Source organism: Nothoprocta perdicaria, unplaced genomic scaffold (genome assembly GCF_003342845.1).
Source record: "Nothoprocta perdicaria isolate Ctin4 unplaced genomic scaffold, notPer1 scaffold_42, whole genome shotgun sequence".
NCBI classification, from domain to species: Eukaryota; Metazoa; Chordata; class Aves; order Tinamiformes; family Tinamidae; genus Nothoprocta; species Nothoprocta perdicaria.
This window is the reverse complement of record NW_020455666.1, coordinates 1,839,370-1,866,273: the sequence shown is the minus strand read 5'-3', so window position 1 is coordinate 1,866,273 and position 26,904 is coordinate 1,839,370. Positions and strand designations below refer to the sequence as shown.

The 26,904-nt window shown below is 34.7% G+C and overlaps 1 protein-coding gene and 1 long non-coding RNA gene across 6 annotated transcripts in view; one reads left to right on the top strand and one right to left on the bottom strand.

Annotated features, from left to right (window-relative positions):
* The window catches only part of LOC112953135, a 90,533-nt gene that overhangs the window by 8,306 nt on the left and 55,323 nt on the right, over nucleotides 1-26,904 (top strand). The window contains exon 2 of the long non-coding RNA XR_003250525.1: nucleotides 4,552-4,617. This is a non-coding gene — a long non-coding RNA (uncharacterized LOC112953135). The remainder of the gene's footprint in view (nucleotides 1-4,551; nucleotides 4,618-26,904) is intronic.
* ATP2B2 (ATPase plasma membrane Ca2+ transporting 2) overlaps nucleotides 12,055-26,904 on the bottom strand; it is a 171,067-nt gene continuing 156,217 nt past the window's right edge. For 3 of the 5 annotated variants that reach the window (XM_026046135.1, XM_026046136.1, XM_026046137.1), the window contains one exon: nucleotides 12,055-14,667. In XM_026046135.1, the coding sequence (XP_025901920.1) occupies nucleotides 14,356-14,667 (312 nt within the window). In that variant the 3' untranslated portion in view covers nucleotides 12,055-14,355. Of the gene's footprint in view, nucleotides 14,668-23,943; nucleotides 24,116-26,904 lie in introns of all 5 variants that reach the window. The other 2 variants (XM_026046138.1, XM_026046139.1) reach the window with 1 other exon arrangement.

Below are 26,904 nucleotides of genomic sequence, written 5' to 3'. Positions count from 1 at the left end.
CTTACTTATTTAGGATGCTATTTTGTTTCCACATTTCTTTGGAGGGGAACTACATCCTCATAAACATTTTCGTGTATGTATTTAATAAGGACATTTAGAAAAATATTACTTTTTTTCTTAAAATAACATTGACCACAGATTGCCTCTTCTAGCTGTGTTTTTATTCTTTGCATGTTTTTGGCCTTTTTTTTTGGATTCTGCTTGCTGATAAAAGGGCATGCAAAGACTTAGAAGAGTTCTTGACCTCTTAATGTAGTTTGCRTCTAGCTAGTACCTCCCTGTGATACATGAGCTGTGTTTATGTTCATATGCTTTCAATCTAAAATAATATTGTTTTTCTCCTGATAGCTAGTATCTGTCCTGGTTGCCTGTAGAATAAAAAGACACGATACAGCAAAACAAAACAATTATGATGAGCTCTGTGGATGAGTGTGACAAATCTAAACCCCTTTTTTACCATGCATTTCATTCAGATACCTCCTAAGCATTGGCCCAGCAACGGGCAAAGCTGAGCAATTATAGTTCTTGAAATTTGGAATTTAGTGTCAGACAAAAGATAATGGTACTCAAGATGGCAGCTTGTGGTCTCCCCTTGCTCACACTGTGACCTTGATATTCTGTGTGAGTAGCAATAGCATTAACTTGTACTATAAAATGGGGCCCCCCATGAAGCAAGTACATAGACAGCTGATGAATTGTCATTACACTGAGGCTTTTTATCTACTTGTAACTCACCCTTTGCAGATGTTACACAATTCTGAACTTTACAGTTTTTTTCTTTGAAAGTTTTCCATAGCCTCTGAATGTGAAAGAAACCTTCATGGTTAGATTACTGGGAACAGGAAGAAAGATGCAAACACTTCTCATTTGCACTTTACATTTCCATTTCAGTTTATAAAATTATACACTTAACATGCATTTGGAAATTATGTACTTCAGACCTCTAAGGAAGAGTTAAACAAAAAAAACAGCTATTGTAGAATAAGGACTTCTGGATTTTTTTTGTGAGCGAGACAAATCCTTTTTATGATTTTTTTCTTAGTTTCCATTTCACTATTATTTTCAGTATCTATAAGTATGGTGATACTATTAAAAGAGTCAGCAAAACTGTGCAATCCAGCAACACCATTAGTCATGAGCCTAGAACAAGGAATTTTATACATATGTAAACATGGGATTAAGTTTAAAGTCCAAGTTTGGACTATTTGTGAAGGACTGTCAGTAACATATACCTCAGTTTAGCAATGGAAAACAAGTGTGATTCAAGTCACCTCCAACAGAGGTCTTATTCTTCAGAGCAATCAGATGGGGCATGGACTTGAATAAATTCAGTTACAAACTCCATTAGCCTGTCGGTGTCTGTGAATGAGTCACTGTGTATTCAAGACACACTTGTTATATACAAATGCCAACCAGCAGATCTGCAGTGAAGAGATCAGAAAACTTTTCCATGTTAAAGCAGATGTTACTGATATTAAAAAAAAAAAAAAAAAGGAATCCTGGGAAGCCTGTGAAGTCTGAGGATTTGATTCTGTACTTTTTTGTCGAAGAATTATTTTCAGTTGAAGTGCCGTCGGAACACTGAGATTATAAACAAGGTTTAGAATGTAACAATTTATAAGAAGAATGGAAATAAAAGTTTTCATTTCGTTTATGAGTTTTGAGAGATAAAATTTTGCTTCTGTGATTTGTTATATGGCTAATTAATCCCTGCTAAGCAAGTGGAACTGACTTTGCTGAGATTTCTTTTAGAAGTCGCTATGCAGGGAAGCTGAACTTCCTACTGGAAAAAGACATGCTATTTTGCTTTCCATAATCAACATTTTAGCACTACAGCGTGTATCACTGCCAGTTACCTGGACTGTGCTTTTACATATCAGGTAAATTGGGCAGCTCTTGCTGCTGTAGCTGACAGCAGGAGCTATAAATTAGATTTTGGAACAGAAGAGGAAAGATTTGCCTTATTTATGCACTGAGCATGTTCCACGAGCACCGTGTGCCAGCTTATTGCTTGTTTCTGAGGAAACAGCTATGATGTCAAGCTTATACTCACCTATGGTGATGGGGTTTTTTTTTTTTGCATCCAAGGAATTTTTTTTTAAGACAGAAATCTGAAATCATTTGCTGCACATTGATTTATATTTACAAATATTTACTTCTTAATGTATGGTGAGCATCAAAGATTATAAATCTATACTGAAATTGACTATGGTAAAAATAAATTATATTTCAAGTTAATATTCTTTTGAGAATTTTTTAATGTCATATATTGTACTAGTGATTAATGATGCTCACACAAGGCATGCATGCTGGAAACAAATTAAAAAAACTCTGTAGCTAGTGATAACTCTCATAAACTCAATTCCATCTCTGATTTAGTCTTTTAGCAGTGCTATTGTTATATCCTTACCATAGTCAATGGTAAAGGTGAGGAAGAATTCTACTGAAGTAGGTTAAAATAGAAACTGAATAATCTTGAAATCTGGAAAGAGACAAATACAGAGATAATAATGTCTGTTGTTGGAAGTATTTGTAAGAATGCTCTGAAATACTCAGCCATATACTTGATTTTCAATGAGGATGCATTAACATCTTGGAAACAAACAGGCCATCACTGAAGCACCAAGACAGATGTAGGAAGTAATTCTAAGAATAATGGTTGCGCCAGTGACCAGAAGTGAGGATCCTTTTGCCATGCCTTCATTCTTAAAGTAACTGTGTTTTAGCTTTAAAAAGTTTCTACTGGAACAATGGTTTATGTTTAGGAAGGGAAGTCTGCAGTTTTGACAGCATTTTGCCCTCAAAAGTAAAGATACTTCTAACACTCAGCATGGTCTGATAGAAAAATCTGCTCGAGAGCTTTAAAAGTACAAAGCGACTCTGAAATCACTGGGAGACGTGGGTATGCAGCATGTACCAGTGCTAGTAACACTAGTTGCCATAACTCACAAAACAGATGGAGTTAAACAGACATTCAGAGAAAGCAGTAGCCCTGACTGTCCTGTAGAATTAACTCCTGAAGGTAAAGTGTATTGTATTTTTCCTAATCTGCCCAAAACACAAGTATTAATGGATGACCTAAGAGTCACATCTGACGGGATGAGTGGCACTGAGAACTAAATATGAAAATCAATATTTGGTACAGAGAGGCAATCATCAGCTCTTCGATTCAAATGTCACCAAATTTAACAACAAGATAGTGACCTTGTTTGCAAGAACCGTGTGCCAGGTTTATGTGGAAGGACAGATTAAATCCATCTGCTCAGTTTGGGTTCAGTTAGACTGATGTCATTAGTTTTAAGTACTAGGATAGTTGAGAGACGGCAAGTCACAAGAGTTAAAGTGGGTTATGCCCATATGTATAATCTGTTGTAAAGAAAGTTCACTCTTAATTTAGCTGCAAAATCAGGAATGTTTCTTAAAAGGAGTATCAAAAGCAATAAATTACTGTGCTTAGAACATTTCTACTTGCCATTTCAATACTCTTAAGTGAGTGAATCTCATGAGCCAAACTGACAACATACATTTATTTTTCTGAATATTTATTGAAGATGGTTTGGCCATTGCAATACCTGAAGAAGTGTGGTGGATCTCATGATTTTTAACAACTCAGATTTTTTTCCCTGTCCTTTCGGAGAATATTTCCTGGTAACATGACTTACATCATCAGGGATTCTAACAAAATGGCTTGGTTATGTTTACACACCTAAAGAAAAGGAACATCAGTTCTTCCCACAAGTTAAAGTTAAAATCAAGCCAATGGACAAAGTTCATTTTGAAGCATTTAGCCTTGACTCCCCCCCCACCCCCCCAAGTCTAAGGAAGACAAATGCTGTATTGCCAGGGCTTCCTGGCTTTCCTCCAACTAGAAAGCTGATATTATATTTAGTATTTGCCAGCCCCTATTTATTTGCAGTCAGGGAAGAGAAGAATTTTGTCTGTTTTAGGAAGGAATTTTTAAAATCACAGAATATGAGCATTTAGTTTACTTTCGGGTCTTTTACTTTCAGTGGAGATGTTTGCATGAATCAGGATCAAAGTAGGCTTTCTAGTTAAATAACATTTAAACTTGTGGAATTGATTCCTTCCCAAGCTCATGGCCATTTTTAGAGCCCCAGGATGAAGGTTATAAAGTCACTGCTAGAAATACGCCTGTTCTGTTGCGCTGTGTTCACAAACAGAGAAGCATAGACAAAAGTATAATTTTCTGTTAAGGTTTTCAAACATAAACATTTGTCTGTCATTTGTCACACGCTTTTTCTGGAGTCTGACAAGATGAGCCTGAGCAGTAGACATGCTATAAAATGCATTTTACTGCAAAACACTTGAAAAACTTTAACATGAAGGGGGCAGGGAGGGAATTCGTAACAGTTTTTTCCGTTTGAAAGTGTTATCAATTTGTTTATCGGGTTACCTACTTCAGAGGAAGCAAAAAAGTGAATTCTTGTTTTTTTTTTTTTTTTTTTTTTTTTTTTTTTTTTTTTTTTTTATTTTTTTTTTTGTTTTTATTCAGACGTTTGCTTTTTTGTTTTTTTTTTTTTTTTTCTCCAGGATTTAAGACAGAACTCAAAGCCAGAATGCATCCCTTTGAGTTCCATACATTCTACACTCCCTGAGGTAAGCTGTTGGTTAATTTCTGGGAATTAGTAGGACTGTTGGGTTTTCACTATGACTTCCTTCCCATTCCTTCCAAGTTATAATAAAAATGAATTGATAGTGCTAATCACATTTCAGTTGCACATTCAAAAAGATGAAAAAGTGCAATATGATACTTAATGATCTATCTTGAAACTTCACTGCAGTAACTCAGTGGAATTAATTATCCTAAGTACTTAGGCTTTTTCTGAAACACATTGCCTTCCGAAAGTTTGCAAAAATATGTAGTTTGCATTTGAAAATTATTTGATCACAGAATCATTATAAATTTGAAACACTAGTGTTAGCAGTTTCTATTAAAAACCAAAAAAGATAGAGGCCAAGATCTCAAACCAAACAAAAATGCATGTTGCAAATGGCTGTTAATCTAAAGCATGAAGATGACATTCCTGCAGAATTTCATGAGCATCAGAAGATAACTAGAGCTTTGCTACAGGTGTCACGCAGCATGAGGTGGATTTCTCAAAAAAAAAAAAAAAAAGCTGTTACTTGTTAATAGGAAATAGAAACATTTCTTCAGACTCCTTGCAAGTAAAACTTTTGCAAGCTAATCATTAGGCAGAATGCCTCTTAGTAGTTTTTTTTGGATGGTTTAGGGTGACACTGTGTGGCTAATTTGAGCACTGAAATATCAACTACATGTTATATCAGAATGAAATCTTTTGATCTAACATCTTAATTCTCTAGTATTACATTTAAAAAATAAAGTATAGTGGCTAGTATGTTGGAATATTTTCTGTATTCTCTCTGTAATCTTAATAGGGGATCATGTGACATATGTAGCTGTGAAAGTATGTTTTATTCCTTTACAGATGAAGATGTTAGCTTTTTTAGTCTTAGCCTTTTAAAAGAGAATAAACTTCAGGAATACAGGAAAATATAATCATAAATGTAACAAAATCTTTGTTGTCAGCTGTGTTTTCTTAAATGTATTAGGAAACCAAAAGTAGGTAATAGTCTGTGTCCAAAATCTTTCCTGTTAACACAATACTTAGAGCTAAATACTTAAAACTCCTTTTCTCTATTTTGTTCTCTGAGTTACACTACAAATTCTTCTATTTACTTTTCTGAAACGAACGTGCTGTTTTTCCTTTAAAGTTACTGTTATGCTTCTCTCATTCATTTATATCAATGTGTACATTCACAATCTACTTCAGTAAATACGAACAGACTTCTGTATTTGTGCTCATGACATTTCTCTATTCATGAAATTCACAATCATGGCTGGCCTGGCATGCCTTTGGATGGCATTCTGTTTCAGCATGTATTTGGATGAAGCATGGCTCCTAATTCCACAGATTTCCATATGGCTTCATTTGTTTCACTCAGTAACAGTCGTAATTTATCTGTGAAGACTGATACAATATCCAAGAAAAAGAAACTTGAATTTGAATACATAGTGTCAAACTTTAATACATAGTGTCAGCCGTAAGTTTACCATACTCTAAATATGTCAGTTCCTGTTCAAGCTTTTCAGATTGTAGCTGTGTATCAGGAATAAGGTGCAAAAGGGAAGGGAAAGAGACATCACCTTTTGAAGAGAATTTAATGAGTATACATCTGTAAGTAAAAGAGACGTTGGGCTTTTATCAGGAGTAAAATTGCATACTATTTAATGAATCATATTTCTATTTACTAAAATTATTTAAACAGRAATTCTCTTTTTCAAGTGTCATTTTCAAAGACGGTTTTCATAGGGCCTTAGTAAGAGGAATGAATGAGCAGAACTCTATTCACTTTTCTGGCATTCGGAGGCCATTTAGTTGTAGCCTCAGGAACAAACATGGTATTTATAGCAGCAACATGTTTTCTGCTGTCCTTTGTGATAATGCCTGCCAAGTCTCAGAATCAGAATTAGATATTTTCTGAGCTCAAAATAATTTCATGAGGAGCTGCTACCTTAAATTAGACTTCAGGATTTCCTACTTTGAGAAATTTTGGAGAGGATATTTTGTTGATTAACCTTTTAAGATGTTTTTAAGATCAGTCAGTGTCAGGCTCAACTACTTGTTTTGGTTCCTTAGGAAATCTCAGATTGCGGGGGAATTATGAGAGTTTTTTCTGAGGTTTTTATGAACGCATGRTTTGTTCAATAATAGTATATGTATTACCTGAACTGCTGGGGAAAGGAATCTGAAATTATAATGCGAATTTTGTCTCATTTGAGGATCCAAGAATACAACTGAACACTTAAATATGGAGAGACTGTTGGGATTTCCCTTTATGAAGAATATAAGTCTAAAGCAAACTTTTTTTTAACTGTATCTTAAGTAACAAAGTATTCTCTGATACAAGATAATTCAAAGTTGTACAGGAAATTGCTCTTAATAAGTGTCAGGTGTTCGGGAGGAAGGCAGAGTTGCACTCTGTTGGAATGACTAATAGTGGTTTTTATTGGTGCGCTACTACCATAAGAATATTCTGCCAGTGACACACACTAGATCAGCATGCGTGTTTTCAAGAACAAAATGTACTGGCAGCATCACATGGTCAGAAATACTGAAGAGCCAAAAGGCTGCATCATTATTAGATAATGCCACAGTCCTTAACATGAAAATGGAATGAAAGGCAATTGAAGCCTCCCTGCAGCATTCTGGAGCAGTGAAGTTTTCTCTGTTTTCTCATAAACTGAAAAAATCAGTTTTGCCCAGGAATCATGAGATAAAATATGCTATTGGACATGAACACAAGGATATATGAGTATTGCACTAAGACCATTATTACCACCTCAAGATTGTAGAAAATAGCACAGGAATAATAGCAATAAAGAAAATAACCACATCCCCCACATGGAAGACAAAATAGGATAATAAAACCGCCTGAAAGTGATTTTAATTCTTGATGATAAACTCCACCAAAAAACACATATGGTACATTTCACAGCTCTTTGAAGAGGTCAGTATCCTCTGGCTTCACTCAGACCTCTAAGAGGAATGTTGGCCAGTGTGAACCATGATGGTGGATTGTCAGGTGCAAGCTCCTGTCTAGAAGGGAATGCTCTTGCCTTACAGCAGTTATGGAGCAACTGCTCTTGTCTACCACAACCCTAAAGATTCCAACAGATTACCTTAAAGCTATTACCTTAAAGCTAGTTGTCAGTTACGGTCCTTTCTCTACGGTTCTCTAACACCAACAAGCAAACATTATATAATATATTTAAAAATGTATAGCATATTTAATTACCAGAAGATGAGTTACCGATCAGAACCTTAATAAATAGAAATAAAAATGGAGATCAGCTAGTACTATAGTCACCATGATCATACCTGGATGAATGTGGTGAGAATCTTGCATAGTGAGAAAGAAGCTCCATCCATAGGCCAGGTTTCTGAAGGCGTAATTCTGTGTGATGCACTATCATACCTTAATGGTAAGACATACAGACATTGAAGAGCACCGAATGCTCTTTTCTTTAGCATAGTGGGGGCGAGGGGAACTAAAGACAGCTGTTAAACTTCCTTTGTTTTAGCCTTGGTAAAAACAGTCATTTTAATTTAGAACAGATTTGAACTAGATGTACATTCTTGCTATTAATTGCTCTGACCCAGCAATAGCATTAGCCTCCATGAAATAGAGGGACCAATCATGGAGTTGGATAGAGAGCAGCTGGGATTAACCAGCAACACCAATTTAAAAAAAAAAAAGTGGGAAGCCATGATCTCTTGTAATCCTCGTCTTTTATAAGATAACTCTTGAACAGTTCAAATTTACAATTAATTATACTTAGGACAAGTAAGCGTGAGAAAAATTTTTGTAGTGCTTTGATAAGAAAGGGGTAACTTATTAATATTACATTTCATCAAATAATTGACTATTTTATATCCCTTTATTCATAAGTTGTTTAATTAAAATGCATCTCCCAAAGCTTCAATTTAAAATAATGCATTGGTGGAAACACTGTAAGGCCTTGCATATACATATAGCATCCTTTCAAAGAGATASTATGAGTTTTCTGTAATGCTTCTCAAGAAAGCTAGATAAATTGTTTTCAGGTTTTTGTAACTGCAGAAATAGTCACTTAATTTGGCAGTAGGCTAACACTTTTCATACCAACTCAATTTGTAATTATTCTTAAATGTGCACACACACACACACAAAGGGGAGGACTTTATAACTTGATTGAAATGCTGAACAAACTCATCACAGACAGAATAAGCATAGATACATCTAGGCTTATTCACACTCGGTACCAGCCAAAAATAGTCTCTCCTTCGTCAGCTGCAGAGCATTTGAACATATGGGAGAAAAGGGTGTTACAAATACCTCCCCTGACTTGTGTCTTTCAGTAGTCTGTGTTGTTTAATAAATAACTTGGATGATCAGTCTTTAGTTTCTACAGGTTATTATAGAACTACACAAAGACTATGAAATGCCTGCTAATGCCTATTTGTCAAAAGAAAGAAAAGACCAGACTTTTTCCCTGTGTTACTCAGTACCTCTTAGATSTATTTTAATGAACAAAACTGAGTGTTGGCTAAAAAAATTGCATGTAATGATGCAATTAGATTTACAGATTTTGGCTCTCTAATCCAATGCAATTTATATTCTGATCTGAACCATGAATAAATTGTGTTCTGTCCTTGCCAGCATCTCACACTGCTGCAGGAATACAAAGGCAAAGAGGAAATAGATCTTCTTTTTCCTCAAAAGCAACAGTAGTAATACAGTAATACAAACTGGACGGAAGTTTAAAATGGTGAACCCTGGTTCTCCCACAGCACAGGTGAGTAGTGTGCTGCTCTGCTATGTAAATAACACACACAATACCATAGTTTATGACACCCATTTTTATATCATAAAATAGGGGGGGGGAAAAAAAGAAGGTGGAAGGGAATACTGTAGATCATCCAGTTCTTCCGATTCATCTTCCAGTCAGATGGCAGGTTTTTGACTAACAGATGAGCTAATGTTTCATAGATCAGTGAAAGCACAATTTGGAAACCTAAGCCTCTTAATGAATTTGGACTTTATTTGGAAAAGGCTGATAAACAGAGGATAGCTTATGAATATTCCATTGTATGTGGAATTCAATAATGAACAATTAGTTTTTTATTTCAGTATATAATAAACTGTATGTGCGTCTGCATTTTTCCTCTCTCCTCCTTACTCTCCTTTCTTTTCCTGCATCCACTATTTATGAACTATTCACCCCACCATATCAGTTAAACATCTCATGGCAAATATACACATTAGCATTTAGTACAGGGTAAGTGTACCTCCTTTTAACCTGTTTTTATATCTATGTGAGCTTGACTATCCTAACTGCTGTTTTTAGTAGTATATTTTATATGGGCAAAAGCAGAATAGCAAGAATAAAAAGTGCCATAGTTACTCTGAATCAGAATGTCTGCCTGACTTGTTGGACTAATAACTGTAAATGTTAAATATCTTTCAGAATCTTCGATTTGATCTATTCGCAAAGAATAGGAAGTTAGTAGAGAAGCAGTAACTCCCCATTTTTAGTAGTGTTCTTTTGTTGTAATTGCTGAGCTGCTACCAAATTTTTGTTATATAGAATTTGTCATTGGATGAAAGGTTGAAATCTCGGTGAAAAGACAGGCAAATCTAATTTGAAGGGTGCTGTTTTTAAAAATACAATCATATAACCATTACTCACCTCACACTTGGTATAGCTAAGACAGTTTTCCACCGTGAATTCCAAGGGTAGCACTAGTAGCATTTAGATACTTCGGTTCCCTTGAACTTTAGACTGAAATATTAGACATCTAGAGAAGAGTAGAGCTTGTGCAGTAGATAAAAAAAAACAGAAAAATAACAACTCTGTGTTTGTCTGACTTTAAATCTCGTTGCAGACAATGCCATAATAGTCTATGGTCAGTAGTACAATTGCATTAGTGCAAGTAGGAAAAAAAACAGGAAATTCAGGACGGAGTGTTTGAGCACTACAACATGAATTTTGAACACTGTGTACGCACTGTTTTGAGGGCAGGTCTGAAGTGATGGGGAATTATTCCTAGTCTGAAGTTGTAGAGGATTTTGAAGCTTGTTTTTTTCTCTCAGTGGCAAATATAGAAAGAAATTTTTAAAATAATAATAAAAGAGGTATAAGCCATATGGTCCAAAATAATGGAAAACCATGACCATCTTAGGAGCAACATTTAAATAATGCTTCATTTGCAAACCCACAGGGAGTCCACCTGTCATACTCATTCTCACACACTAATTTCAGCCAGCTTCACTGCAGCATTCCCACCAGCCATTCTCACCATTTTGCACAACCACCCAGCATAGTCAAAGTTACCTTCCTAAGGATTATATTGCACTGTAGTCACACAGGAATAGAAGGCACTCTGGGCTGCCTTATTGCGTGTGTGTAATAAAAGCCTAAGTAGTCAGCGTAATTGTTGATCGATGAGAAGGCTTCTTACTTCAGTCCAGAAAGTCTACATACACCTTCACATTAAATATCCCAGTGGGAATCAAGAGCTAGATCTAATGACTTCAAGTGAAAATAAAGAAAGCTGTTCCGTTCAGACCATTATTGTTCATGCTGCTTTGTGAATTTATTTCTTTAAATTTTCCACTTGTGCTCCTGCCAAAAGAGATCTATTAGACAGTAAGCAGCAAGAGTAAAACTTTATCATTTTGTTTCAAACTATAAAATAATTTACATCACATATTTTACTTACTTTTGTCTTTTTTTTTTTTTTTTTTTGAAACCACAAACATTCCAGCATCACACTGTAGGAATAAGAATAACAATAGAAAGCATAACCTTTTGCATAGTATTAAATGAACAGACAGAGTAAGTTCTTTATTTACAATTATTGTCTAGATAAAAAAATTCATAAAAACAAGATGAATGAACATATATTAATAACCCCTAGAGGGATGGACTGCCAATGTACCACTGTATTGTTGTCCACAAATCTCATGCTGCTAAGTACAGTACGTAGAGAGCGAGCATTTATATATTGCAGGGAGATTTAACAAACTGATCATTTTGGTTTTTGATCCATTGTTCCCATCACAGAGAGGTCAAGCAATAAAAGAATTGTGATACACGACTTGTAGTTGAAAGGTCTTAACTATTCTGCTTTAAAAAAAAAATCTATCATTTATCATATACATAAAGCACAGTCTCTGCTCACAAAAGCCCAAATGTTCTATGCATCTCAGTTTATATATGTTTTACTATATATACACAGAATGCAGTGTTCATTTTCTTAACAGTTTTCAAGTCTGCAAATGGTACTTTAGGGAGGGGTATTCCTGCTGGAAAAAATAAAAAATTGAAACCAAGAAAAAACATGAAAGTATTTGAAAACAAAAGGCAAATACTCAGTGTTAAGATGCTGAAAATATATCTTTCCAGTATTGGTAGCTTCTGTAGATGTTCAAGTCCAAAGCTAGAGGCTTCCCTGCAAATAGATAATACTTCTGTTTCTTCTGAATATGATATCCCAAGTAGGCCATAGAAACCCAATACATGTTATACAAAGGTTAATCACCATATTTACAAAGCGAAGAACAATCTTGACTTGAGTTTCAATCACTTTGTTGCTAGGAATTAGCTAAAATAATCATGTATTCATGCTAGATTTTTTACTGTTAAGAAATGGGTAAGATTATCTGTCGAAAACAGAGCTGTATAGCCTCCAAAGACCTGTTCTGCTGTTGCTTCAGTGAAAAGTGGACCAGATAGTGAACTACAAGTTTGAACCAAAAACATTCAAGCTTCTACACAAAGTCCGGAAGCTGGCAATTCAAGCTTTACCTGGCTGAATAGTCCTGATGCACCCTTAAAACATTTTAATCAGTTCAGTCTGCAGTTTGGCCGTGAGTCTAATCTTGTTTTGGAGAGTTCTGGCTTGAATTAGTTCTTGTGACTGCAGAGATGCACCATGTTATTTGCCAAATTTTACACAACCAGTAATACCTTAACAAACCAATTTATCAAGCTAGTTTGAGAGTGTATTTCAACACATCTGGCATAATCAATTGTGTAGTTCAGAATGTCTTTTGCACTGTACAGTTATGGAAAAGATCATATGCTGAAAAGTCTCCAAGCAAACTTGATATTAAATACAAAAATTATTTATGAAAAATCCGTGATCCACAAAGTGCTTAGCATTCAGGTGGTTGACATAGCAATTATATAAGCTCATAAATTTTACCAGGGCTGTTACCATCTTGAAAAATATTCTTCACCCTCTGTACTGCACGTTTTCAAAATAGCTTTCTTTGTAGAAAGTGCAATAATAAGGTAAAACAATGTAGTACTGTGTTACAGTATATTTTGTGACAACAGGAAGACAAGCTTGGTTAAAAAAAAAAAAAGAAATCACACAAAGCACATCTCCGTAATTCACAGAGTTTCTTTCAGACCTAAATAGTGCAGAAATTAAAAAACAAAATCGATAACCTACAKTGATTTTCATCCAAAATGCCAACAGCCCATTCTTGGTAAGACGTAAGGAAATAAATGCCTAAATTACTAACTGAAAAGAATTAACACAGTATATCACAATAGTTTAACATTACTTTGATCTCCATATAGACAAACCAAATATAACTTATTTTTAATCTTTATTTATAAATTCAGTTTCATGTAATAGCTCTCTCAAAATATTTTTAGGAAGCCATTGTCATAAAGAATGAAACAGCCTCCATTATCATATGTTGCACCAAAACAAGTTCAAGCAGTTTATTARAGGAAAAAGAAAAAAGAGAACCTGATCATTCTGATTTTTATTTGAAACAAAGGAAGCCTTTTTTACCTCCCTGTATATAGGACCACAATGCTACATCCAATATGTTATATTTTGGCTTCTTTTGTTATTTACTAGCAGTATCTACATTATTTAACCAAAAAAAACAAAAACAAAAAAACAGGCAGAAATCAGAACACGATTGTACTAAAATATCCAGGGTGTGATATTACAGACATTTTCGATGAGCTGAGCCGTTTTTATACTACTTCGGCAGGAAGTGCTTTCTTAACCCTACAAATAGTTAAGGATATTTATCTACAGGTTTGTAAACAAATTACATTCTTTTTTAGGACATAAATAAGTTAAAATAGTCAGAGCAATTTGAGCAGAAACAAGGCAACATGCCAACAAAGAAACTTTATATATATATAACTATATATATATAGATAGATATATACATATATATAATTAATTATGTATATACTTATATGTATATATCTCTATATATAGTCTCGTAAATGTTTAAGTTCCTCTGTCCAACTGGTGCAAATCTACTGTGCAAGTTAAGCTTTGCAACTTCAAAAAAGTTATTTAAATTAATCTATACAACTGAGTCCATGCCACACAAGCATTTCAAAAAACTCACAGACCAGTGAATTGGATAAATAGCCTCAGAAAGAAGTCCTCTGCAGTTCCTGTGTAAGGAGGAGGAAAAAAAAAGAAAAAAACAAACAAAAAGAAACAAAGAGAAAGAAGGGCTGGAAGTGTACAGTACATTCATGCAGGAGGAATTGTTTTGTTTTTTTCTGAAAGGGAACAAGAGCGGGTATGTAAATCAGCCATTCATTCTTTCCCAAAACCATTGTGATCAACAATTCATTCACTTGTCTCAGAGCAAGTAAGAGTTCAAACAGCTTTTCAGCCAGCAATGTTTTTAATATATATATTTATATATTTCGGTTGCTGTTTCTTTTTTTTTAATTTTTTAGATTTTTTTTTTTTTTTTTTTTTTCAGTGACTTCAGCTAAAGTGATGTCTCCAGGCTATGTATTGGGCTTCCTGGACTAGAAGAGGTAGCTGATTTACTTGTGTCAGTTGTAAGATTTATTCCACTGTCGATAGCACTGTTGTTCTTGTTCAGCGAAGATGGTGGACTTGAGTTTTTCTTGAGAGCAGAGTCGTCTTCTAGGTCTGTGTCATCAATGAGTGGGATATGGGGCTGGGAATCTTCTATCCTAAACTCGGGATGAGTCATAAAGTTGTGAATAGAGGTTCTAGATTCTGGTTTTTCTAAACCTTCATAGAGAGAGCTACGGAATGCCTTCACGACGCGGATCTGGGGGGAGAAAGGAAAGAGATGTCAGAGGGAGCACCTAAAAGGGGCAGCACGGTGTTAGAGAATACTTTGTGAAAAATGTAGCATATGGTTAGGGCAGTGCAGGCAGCTGAAGTCCATAGTCTCTGGATGTTATATGCATAAACGAGTGGCTCAGTTATGTGCATTGTGTATCAACTGCAATGTTAAAATAAACCAAGTTTAAAGCCATCAAAGAACTGATGGGAAGTACTCGTTAAAGAAAACCAACGTCCACTCGTGTGGTACATCCCTAGTAAAAGACAAGCCATGTTAATTGTAATGCAAATGTAAAACCATGCATGTTGACAGTTTTGCATTGAGTTAAGTAGGAAGGCTTTTTTAAAATTTATTTTAAAAAGTCTCTTTGTGTTGTTAAAAGGAACATTACACATAACATATCACACTTTACAAACAGAAAAGCAGAGAACACAGACAAAATAGGATGGGTACATATGAGACACACACAGGAGCCAGATGTAAAAACAATAAGTAATATAAATGTTTTAAAGCAAAATCTAAATGAACGCAGCCAGGAGCACAAAAAGCCAAGCAGACAAAAATTACTAAGCAAAATCATGCTACCACAGGGGGAAAAAAAAAGTCACAGTTACCACATGAACAGAGATAACTTGCACACAACAACTACACTTGGAAGCCTGGATAATGTGAACATAGTATTGTTGAACCAACTTTCATTTGTCCTTCATGCATATGTGAGGTAAACACTCGAGTATAGACCCACTGTTCTAGCCGTTTAACTTCTTAAATATATATAGAACATGTAATAAAATAGAATTTTGATTTTAGGGTTGGATTGAATTACATTGTGAAACAGCAAGTTTTTTTTGTTTTCTGCGTCTCAGTTGTAATACTGTTTGTAGGACTAAATTGTGAAAAAGACACAGTTTTTGCCATATATGCAGTCTTTAGTCAGCTAATTTATGCCCGGATAAATCTAAACTACCTGACAATGAAAACAGACGTGAAAGTAAACTGCAAGGCCCATTAGACGGGCAGTGACAGTGCCAAGTTGCTTTCCCCATAGGAAATGAAAGGCTGAGGGGCCCTGGAGGGTGGGGCAGTCAGTGCTCCGTGCCTGGGCAAGGGAGCAACCCTGCGGGCAGCCCAGGCTCCCAGCAGACAGCGAGGATTGTGCTGGATGTTACTAGTGAGAAAACTGCAACTTTCTTGGAGGGGGAGAGGTGTGGATTGAATGGGGGGCAGAGAGGGGAGAACAGAATGGCAAAAATGTATCTGTTGTCAGATGTTTTATGACTAAATATGAGTTCTATCCTTCTACTTCCATGTAGTTTATGAGTGATTTTTTAGCATTTCTTGGGGTGGAGAGAGGTGGGAGGGGGGTAGACCAAAACACAGGCATAGGCAGAAAGGGTGCGAGCAGGCGTTGTGAAAGTTTTTCCACACACATTTAAATGGTTTGGCAGTAGGTATGTGTATTGTTTTACATGTGAATATGCTGCAAGTTACTGTTTGGTCTAATACATCACTAATCCTTAAAGCTTTAATTCTTCTTCTAACTGGCAGGCACAATTTTAGCAACAGAATGGGTCACAGTGTTATATCAATGGGATCTAGCTGATCCTGTATTTGGAGTCCGAAGTTGTACAGGATTTCGGCAGATTAGAGGAAAAAAATGGCTGAATGGTACTTTGTTCTCTTTGGATTTTGTCTTATGTTTATGGTCTCTAATTGTGAATCCTCATCTTTCAAAAACGCTAGTGGCAGAAGAAAATCAGGTAAAATTTCAAATAAATGGCCTCCAATCAGTTCAATTATCCATCCTTGTCTTTTTTTACAAGAGCAGTGCAAAAAACACATTCATGTGACTGTCTTAGAAATGAGGTACAGAGTGGTACAGAAGGGCCTGACCACATCTGTCTTGCAATGCTAGAGGAGTCTAGATTTCCATAAAGTAGCAAAGGTGCAAAAGAAGGACAGAAAAAGTAATTTTTATGCATGAAATGGTATAGCAGATGCTTGCTTTATGTAACATCTCAAATTACAATGCAAGGCTTTAGCCGACCAGAATCTTTTTGAATTGTGCTGGGGTACAGGATGATTTTATACTGGGATAAGAGATTCATTTACATTACTGAATGTAGGATTTGAGCTCTATCTGAAGAGAAGGGCTAATACTGAAAAAAAAAATGCTTCTCAAAGTAATTTTTAATATGTTACTAGATTATTCAATTTTAAATCAGGGATCCTTTTTTGACATTCTTGCTTTCTAATACAGAAGCTACCTATTTTTCTGCTTTCTGAATTAAAAAAACAAGTAATCTTATTCAGTTGAAGATGTTTGCTACATTTTATTTGCTAGAATAAAATACTTTAATTCTCTTGAATACAGACTTCCTGTTGCACAGTTTTAGGTTCTAGTCTGCCAGATATAAAATTTTTAATAAATGCAARTATAATTTTACTTAAATAAGAGGGCTTATGATTTTATATTACTTTTGAACAGATTTTGTAGAGATTTTCAGTGAAAAAGCTTTTCTTGAGGTGACAAACCTGTATTTAAGGTTATCAAAGCAGCAACTAAATTGCACTGTATCGAGAACCTCCAGTGCAGTCACTGGGAATTCAGCTTATTCTGACTTGGACAAGTAGACTCAAAAAAAGGATACAGTCGTATAAACAAAGATTTAAAATATTCTAAAGACACTCTGTCCAAATTAATACCAAGATTTAGAATCTAATACTCATTTAATAACAAGGTTTTAGTCAATCTGCAGCAAACTATTTTCTTATACAGCTTAGGGAAAACTGTAGCTTTAGGTTAGTATTTGAAAATCAGTTCTGCAAACGTGCTTACCATGACCTGAGTCCAGTCCCTCCAGTGCTACTGCTTGAACAAATGAGCTACTGGAAGAAAATGCTACACTAGCATCTTTTGCATGGACTTGATGCATTTACATAACAGGCTGAAGGTAAAATTGGAAAATCAGCCCGCAGTTTTAACACGCACTATTTTGAGACTTGCAGGAAACTTCAGATATTACTGTCATAATGTCTACATGCATGATTTTTACTAGAAACATTAGCTTAGCTAGCTCAGATATGCTGGTAACGGAAGTGGTTCATCTTCAGAATTCAGAATGGTGATATAGGCAAGTATGGTCAGCTTTCTAGTAAATGTTTTTTTACTAAGGAGCTATAGAAAGCTACCTTCTTTACTAAAAATGTCTCTACAATTTCAGGGTTGAGTATTTGTCTTCACCATTAATTTTTTCCTTGAAGTAAAAGCTTCATTCCCTATTCTTCAGATTTAGCTTGGCATCTTAGAAGGAGACTTCTATTTTTTAGTGTTTTGCCTCATTCAGTGACAGAATTTCTGCATTACAATGTAATTCAAAATCTTGTTACAGTCTGTCTGGCAATTGACTGCTTACAAGAGAGAAGGGGGGAAAAAAAAAAAGCTTTGCAGAAACAAATCAGGTTGGCCAGTTGCAAAGGCTTGCATTTTAATTTATATAAAATTACGCTACTCTAACAACTCTAAATTGCATAGTAATATGCCCCAAGAGCAACAGATAATTTTAATATTATGCTTACACTTAAATATTATTTGAATTAACATGTAGCATAAGACTGTTTAGAGGCTGTGCTAAAACAAAACCCATTTAGGGTAGTTACTTTGTAAAGATAAAAGCAGGCTATGCAACTTCACATGATGCTGTTAGAGCTGTACAGTATGTAAAGCAGGGCCATACCCACGATGGATAGAACCTACTAAAGTGTTGGTTTATTAGGAAAATGTGGAGTTCATGTAATGAGATTTCTTTATGATACTGACAATGCCAAGGGAAGACAAACAGTGTGATACAGTTCCCTTTTCTCACAGTAATGGAGACAACAGAGAAAATGAACTGCTTTTAAACAAAAGACTGTGGGGACAACACTTCAGGACATTTTTGACATGGCTATAAGTTTCCACTTCTTTCTTCTCTGTAGCTGTAATAGAAAAAACTCTTCAGTTTCATCCCACCTTGAAAGTTAAAATTTCTTATACTGCATCAGGCAACAAAAATAGAAGAAATAGAATTTTAGATATTATAAATTTTTTCCCATCAGAAGAAAAAGATGACATTCGAAATCTCACCCCTAAATACAACAATCTAGGCAGAATACACAAGGCCTGTTCAGGATCAACAGCAGTATTATGGTTGGTAGTGTGTGGGCTTATACTCGAATGTTTACCTGGCTTCTTTTAAGCCAAGTATCTTGAGTTTGGTTCACATTCATTTCAGGCTCAAGGTTAAAGACTCACAACCTCTTTTTATTTCACTCTCTCCTGCTGAACCTTTTTGTCCAATGTTCTCTAGCCCTCTGGGAAAACAAACACATTTAATATTCAGACAGTAGAGAGTAGGGCACTGCAAAAGCAAATAAATTCAATACTGAAAGATCAGTAAGGTGATTAGTATAAAATTGTAAACAAGAGGTCAGTTTTGCAAAGAGATGCCAACTCTTAGTGTATCTGATAGTGTCTATATCAAGACTGTCTATGCAAATGCTTGGTCAAGTATTCAAGTATATATAAAGTTTAAAATAGAAGACATATCTTCAGTATAAATGTCATAGTTTATTTTTTAATCCATTTTTAGGTGAGTAAGATCAGGTATCCACAGGGGGAGATGTTACTGTATGTGCTGGAGACACTTGTATATATTGTGACCATATCTAGATAGTAGCCCAGCAAATTCAAAGATAAAATAAAAAATAATAAGTTTTAAACAAATATTTTCTAAGTTTCTGCTGACTGAATCAGATACATAACACAGTCTGTGCTACTGTCCTTCTACATAAAAACACAATCCAGTAAGTGATGCTGAAATTCAAACTACATGCAGCAAGGGGAGGATATACTTGCATATACTGCAAAATACTCAGGCCCAATTCTGATTTTTCTAAGTTCCACATGATTACTACACCACTGAATTTTAGAGCATGGGATCAGAACTGTATGCAGAACAGGCACTCATACAGCATCTCTTTTCCCATTGATTTTAGGGCTGTTAAAAAAAATATGGAACCTAATATTTTTCTGTCATCTTTGACAAAGCCTAGATATTCTATTACATAACCCTGTATAACAGTAGAAACTATTTCTATGTTAAGAGTCAAAATCGTAGTGCTGTGCTGCATATCTAGTTGAGGATTAGGTTTTATATTTAACCTTTAAACCTCGTTAGGTTCTGTAAGGAAAGACACAGAATTTGTTCTTGATCTTACATCTCCCACTATGATTCTGATATTTTTGCTATACCTCATGGGAGCCTGTAAGCTTTAGTGTGTCTTTTCAGATGCCCAGCTGACACTTTAAAGATAYGGCGAAACAAGGCAGTATTAATAAATATATGCTTAGATACTGGTTTAATTTAAAATCAGATTCTTCTTGTTCAACTTCCTCATATGACAGTAAAACTACATTGTTATGGAAAGTAATTGGCAGTTTCTATAAAGCTGATATATTTGAACATGGTTCATGATCTGAAGGCAGATCAAGGCTGGACAGTAATCTTTGCCTTAGCATCCATTAAATTAGAGTACAGTTTGGGGCTTTTTAAGAAGCTTGTACCCATTTTTCTTCCTGAGTGTGAACACAGAGAATATGATCCAAACGTATGATTTTAATCTTATGTTATATTTGCAAAGGCTGTCCAGCTGAATGATGATTAATCAAAAAACAAGGAATCTATAAAACAAAAAGCTAAATGGTAAATATAGTAAATATTTTTTGTCTTGATAGGAAAGCCTGACTGTCTAGAACACTCTCTTTAAAATGATTTATTAGAAGATAAAGATACATTAGTATGCTCTAGAATTAAGCTTGCTCAGTGTCTCTTTGCAGGTGATCTATGCTCTTATGCCACAGTGTAAGGCAGCTGTTCCATAGTTATAGGTTGCTAGATATCCAGGGCAATTGCTTCACAAGTAGGATAATTTACAGGTATTTTTAAATTAAAGGGAGAATGAAAAAAGATCATAGCACTCTGCCCACAAAAAGTAGAACTTTAAGAGATGCTTTAAGAATATGCGCATTTCTTTTACTTGAAAGCAATTAAGGTGTAATTCAGATAGCTGTGTGATGGAAAAACACTGAATATCTTGTGGTTATTTGTTAAGATTTTAACTGGCAGCTCCAAAGTTTAGACTTCTCATTTTCAATCTTATCTAATCACAATAACAAAATTGTGATTGATTCAGTGAAATAATTCATCTCCAGAAATCTCACACAAAAGTGATGGGCTGTGCAATATAGCAAAGAAAAAGCAACTTGCAAATACAGAAACTTCTGCAGATCCCATATTAGGAAGGTTGCCTTTTGTGGAAGGAGAAGGGGGTAGGAGTTTGCAATGTTTCCTACACTTCAGAATGTTTTTAAATTACAAAAAGAATGGGCTTTTTCTGTTATAAGACTTGCAGTTTCCTCATTTAGGCATGGCATTAATTATATGATAATGAGGGGAAGAAGGAAGAACAGGTACAAAGGGATATTAAATAAGCATCTTGATAGGAAAAATTAAGATGATCTCTTAGAAGCTTTATCTACTGATAATATAAGCAACATTTGAGAACTGGATACAAATAGATTATGATAAAGAATAACTTGTTTACTTTGTGTACAGTTAGATCTACTTATCTGCCAAATTAATCTACCAAATTAATCTAAGAACTAGTAAAGTCTTTAAACACAGAACATAATTTTAAGCAAAGTCTAGCCTTCTGTTTTACTAACTTAGAGCTTTAAAAGAAAAAAAAAGATGCTCTGTTTCACAACTGGAGCCAATTTTGTTTTCACAGTATAGAAAAAATTACATATGAATATATTCTTAAATTTTGAAACATTATTTTCAATTGACAGAAAAATGGTAYGGAGCTTAGGGACAGCCTGAAACCTAAAACTACTTCTAAGCCAGTAGCATAACAGGCTTCCAGAGATACTATATATATATRTGTGTGTGTGTGTGTGTGTGTGTACATGCAAAAAATACAACAAAACSTGAAAAAAATTGTCAAGACTGTATTGCATATAGGATTTTATTTCTACTATAGCTTTACATTTCCAGTAGCTTTATATGAACATATTTAATTTGCATTTAAATAATTTTTCTGTATCATATTTTTTAAATCCATATATAAAAAAGTCCGGCTTTATTTGCAGAAAACTGCATTATGTTTTTTTAAAGCTGCAAGGCTTATCAAGAGAGATAAGTAACTCATAACATGAACCTCGTTATCCATTAATACTAACGCCTTGAAACGCATAATTTTTTATTGGCTAACACACTGACAGCTAACCATAGGCAGCACAACTGGTATTCTAATAAGTATTCCTTTATATAAATTGCTTTTAATTAAAGCATCTTGCAGCCATTTGAAAGATTTCAGTGTGTGAATATGTATGAATGGTTTAAAATTTCAAGTAATGACTTGCTAATCCATTTCACAAAATGCTGCAGATGTGGCAGTATTTGACATACAGTTTTATTTTTAAGCATGCACTATTCTTCTGTGCAACTCAGATTTATAAATTGGAAGAATGAAGTCTGGATGAATCAAACAATCTTTTTTCCAAATAATAGAAAAAAGTGTATTTTTTAATTTCAGAGTGTTACTATTTCTCCTCCGAAGTTTGTAGAAAACAACCTATTTTAATTTAAACCCTATTTAACTTTCAGTGAAAAAAATATACAGATCACCTTCGTAAACAAAAAAAATCTGGTAATGCTGAAATTAAAATTTCCAAGCGTATATGATTCAGATAGCACAGTAGGGACTGAAAACACAACTCCTGTTTAAAGTAGTAGATAGTTTGGTTTTGTTAAGTTTGTTACAGGTCAGCAACATGTCACAATAAACCAAACTTTCAGAAGCCAAGAGCAATGCTTAAATACTAAAGCACTGCACTTAAGAGCTCTGTGACTCTACTTTTGTACATTCCTGTTGGAATTGGGCTAACATTTGGCCCAATTTGGGTATCCAAAATGACTATACCTGGATATCCTGATAATTGGAATGTGCATTTTGTACAGTATCTTATATTGGGCCCTCTAAAGTACTTGTCCCACTCTCTCTTTGCAATACACTATACACTGCGTATCTAGTTATCCCTTGAAACTGCTTACAGTTTATCTGCACATGCAGTATTTTCAAGGTTCCTGAAGACAAGGAAAGTAATTGCTTCAAAATCTGAGGTGCAGTTATCGAAGTTATTTCCCCCTCCCAAAGGGAAATGTCTCTCTCGTCTGCCAGAACCTAACTTGAGGAATGGTCGGGCATACTTTTCATTAAAAATGCTATGAAGAATGTGTTGCATTATGTTGTCAAGAAACAAACTTGTAAATGAAGTAAACTAAACTGCTCTTTTAATGCTAATAGCACTTGCAAGACAAAAATAGTTGTTATTGTCTCCTCCGAAATACAAATAGAAACACAAAGTTAGATCTCAAAAGAATCTTCCTGGGCCACTGAATCCATTTTAGTGTTAGTGAAGCAGCTGAGAAACTTAGGCTTCAGAAACTCTTCACTAGATTCTTCACCTGAACCTAGAAGAAAAGTGTTTGAGGACTTAGGTTTCTAAACCTGCTACTTTTTGCTAAGATATATTTATTTATTGCCATACTTGTTTTGTTGTTTTAGCAGTTTCCTTTAACTTCGCAAACTCCCTTCTGCCTTAATGCCTGTCTCCCATTGAATATATCATTCATGTAAGCCTTAATTCTTCATGCTTGCATCAAAAGTTGGGTCCTCTTATTTCCTTACTCTTTCCTAATAACTCCTGTACATGTGCCACTTGGATTATATCTTTCCTGAACATGAGCGACCTATATTGTATACAGAATTCCAGATGGAATACTGTTTTCTGACAAGCTCTTTTTTTGCTTAATGAAATATTTTGGTAGAATAATTTAATATATATTTTCTAATAGAAAATACATCTAATGAGATAAGGAAAACATGACATGGGAACCTCAAATAAAATCGGAATCTTCATATACTGAGTAAAAAATGACTAGAAATTCCTTCCTAATATTAACAGCATTTGTAATGAAAAAGGAAGAGTATCTACTGTACACAAAGTAATACAGCAATTTGCTCTCTTGGGGTATTTGTCACTTAATAAACATAACAGGACAAAATGGAAAAGGGCAAAGTAGCTCAGTCTCAAATGACTGCTACATAAGTTGGCATCTCTGTAGATCTGATGCATTAAGAATACACACTCACGCCCAGCCGCAGCAGCAGATGTGCTGGTAGGAGAGGAAAGAGCATTGGATAACGATACGTGACTAGGGCTAGAAATATTGGTTACATCCTGGGTCTGGCTTGTGACGGAGGACTGTCTCCTTAGAGCCCCCTGAAAGGAAGTGCCACTCTTGAAAGTATTGACTACTTCGATCTGTAATGGAGGAAAGAATGAGACAAGTTGCTTAAAGTATGGATACAGTTGCACACAACTGACAGGAATAATAATGAAAAACAATAAAACAACCGTGCATATAGTTCTACTTCCGTTGAGAGAAATACTTCTACGTTTCCTTTAAATGTCTTAGATAAGAAATGGTCCAAATGAAACAGCTCCACAGGAGGCATCAGTTTAAACAACTACAGGTTTTAAAAGTAATTTTTTTTTTAATAAATAGGCATTGTATTTTTATAGCAATAAAATAAATATAGCTGGAATACTTGACATAGCTAATCTCAATTTTTTTCCTACTGAGAATAAAATTACATTGTTCTCTAGGGTTGTTTTTCTAGAGGGAGGAAAATTCAGTTACTTATCTGTTTTATATTAAAAAAAATACCTTTTGAATGTTGAAAACAAGGTTTCTTTTTGTTTACAGGAAAAAAGGTTATCAGTATAGCAACTTCATAAAATAGAAAGTGTACCAAGATACTTTATCTTTTTCAATTATGAAAGTTCATATAAATTAAACATAGTTATAATGAATACTTGTCTCTTACAACTATATATTAGAAAAAAAAATTAATCTTTATACAAAGCACTTAAAAGTTACATGGAAAATGATGACCTGGGTTGAATATTGCAGTAAATCACGTTATCATTTGCTACTTGTTGTTTTTCTATGCGTATTTTATCTGCTGTTTGATAAATATGTTTTGAATACCTTCATGAATACTTTATTCATGACCTCAGAAGAGGAGCTAAAGGAAGAAATGAGTATTTTAAGACCATCTTTTCTACTAGTGTAACCCCCAAAATTCAGACTGTATAAGAGGTAAAGGCAAAGCCAGAGAATGGCAGTAGATGATAGCAAAGAATAACTATTAACTGTAAATTCCTATAAACTGTAAATCCCAAAATGTCCTGTTTGTTGCATATGGATCATGACAACATGACAAAGCAGTAGCAGCATCCATTAGAAGAACACAGCCAACCACTTGATTTGAAACCTACTGTTCCCACACTGGCATTCTTGCAACCCAGGTTTCTCAAGAGAGACTGCCTACAAAATGGTTGAAGAGAAGTAAACTGGTATCTTTATCAAAACAGTTCAAACCTTACTGCAAGCACTCCTAAATTTTTCAAGATGAAAGCATTATAATTCGCTAACGTTTTCTCACCATGCAAAGAACAATAATAATTTCTTAGGAATAAATGAATGCATATGGCTTCACCTTTTATAAAACAGAGTCATCCCCTGCCATGTCTTAGTCTTTAGAGATTATTGTTTATGTTGCTGCATGCTTTTATGGGAAGTCTTATCAGAGAGCTGTAAAAGGGATTAAAGGTGTAAAATTCTCACACTATGCAATGAACTTGTACTGTATAAACATACAACAGCTGATTTGTTCATTGACCCATTGTTTTTCACAATGCATCATGGATATAATGTGTATTAAATAGCCACATCAGCAGATAGACAATATTACGCAGCCTTCACATAGTTTTGCAGCTTTGCTGTCAGTGTTTTGCTCTGCAGAAGACTTATTTTGGATTACATCTCCAATATCACAGTTAAAAACATGCACTAGTGGGTGATTCAGCATGTAAAGTAGGGATACAAGTGCATCATTAGCTACACTAACTAGTACACTGACACCTAGAAAAGAATATCTGGCTAAAGCCACTGGTTACACAGGAAGTTGTGTTAAATATTTGCCTGAAATATTATCTGTTTAGAAGTTAAATTAAATACAGATCCTGGGTTTTCATGAGAGAGGTGACAGAGCACTCTTCAAAAGAGAACATTCTAAACAAGATTTTCAAGACTTACTGAAAGCTTAAAGTGCCTATCTCTGTGGAAGAGACAGATGATAAATCCTAAGCCAAAGAACCTTCTACAAAAGGCCTTTCTAGTAAATTGAAAGGAGTAAATCCTAATACAAGTAACAGGGGAAAGATAGGAGAAGATCTGTATTTAATAATATCTCCAGAGAAAAAGAATTACAGTTGTGTAATTCACTATTCCTGCTGAGGAAAGTAACTACAGATGTTCATTGCCAGAATCTATAGGGTGAGGATGAATAGTTCTTCAGAATCTAAAGGACTGAACATACATGGTTATATTCAGCCTGAAGGCAAGAAATAAGAAGAATTTTTTTCCAGCAGTTTATCTTCCAAAGCCAGAAACCTTTAAAGAGAGCTACTCCAAACGAAAAAATAATCCATTTTAATTTTAAATACTTTTGGAATAAGAAAATAATGCATTTTGTTAGAACAATTCAAGTTGCTAAAAAGAAGAAAATGAAAGCTTATTTAGATGAAAGAAAAATAATGTTCTATATTTGTAGTTTATTTGCAGGTTTGGATTTTTTTCACTCATCTTTTGTTATTATTGCATTTTCTGTGTTGTAGAACATCGACATCTGATCTACTGTAGAACATCTACAAAATTAGCAATTTAAAAAACTGTACTTAAGCCTGCAAAATAGCCTTGGCAAGACATATATCAAAACTTTTTTTCTCTCCTGCTTAACAAGGAGCATATTTCCAGCAAGTATTTACACTTCTATACCTAAATGGGAATATGCTTTTTTTCAGTAGCTGTTTCTAGAAATCTTAAATTTTGAAACATTTAAAAATACAGAGTTTTTTCTGTACTAATTAATATGGCAACCATGGATTTCGCAGCTTTCTGCTTTTATCCTCAAGACAGTTCTAGTTTTATGGTGTTTTTTAGGTAGCTTCTCCCCCTTTCAGCAGAGAAAGCAAGCATTGAAGCA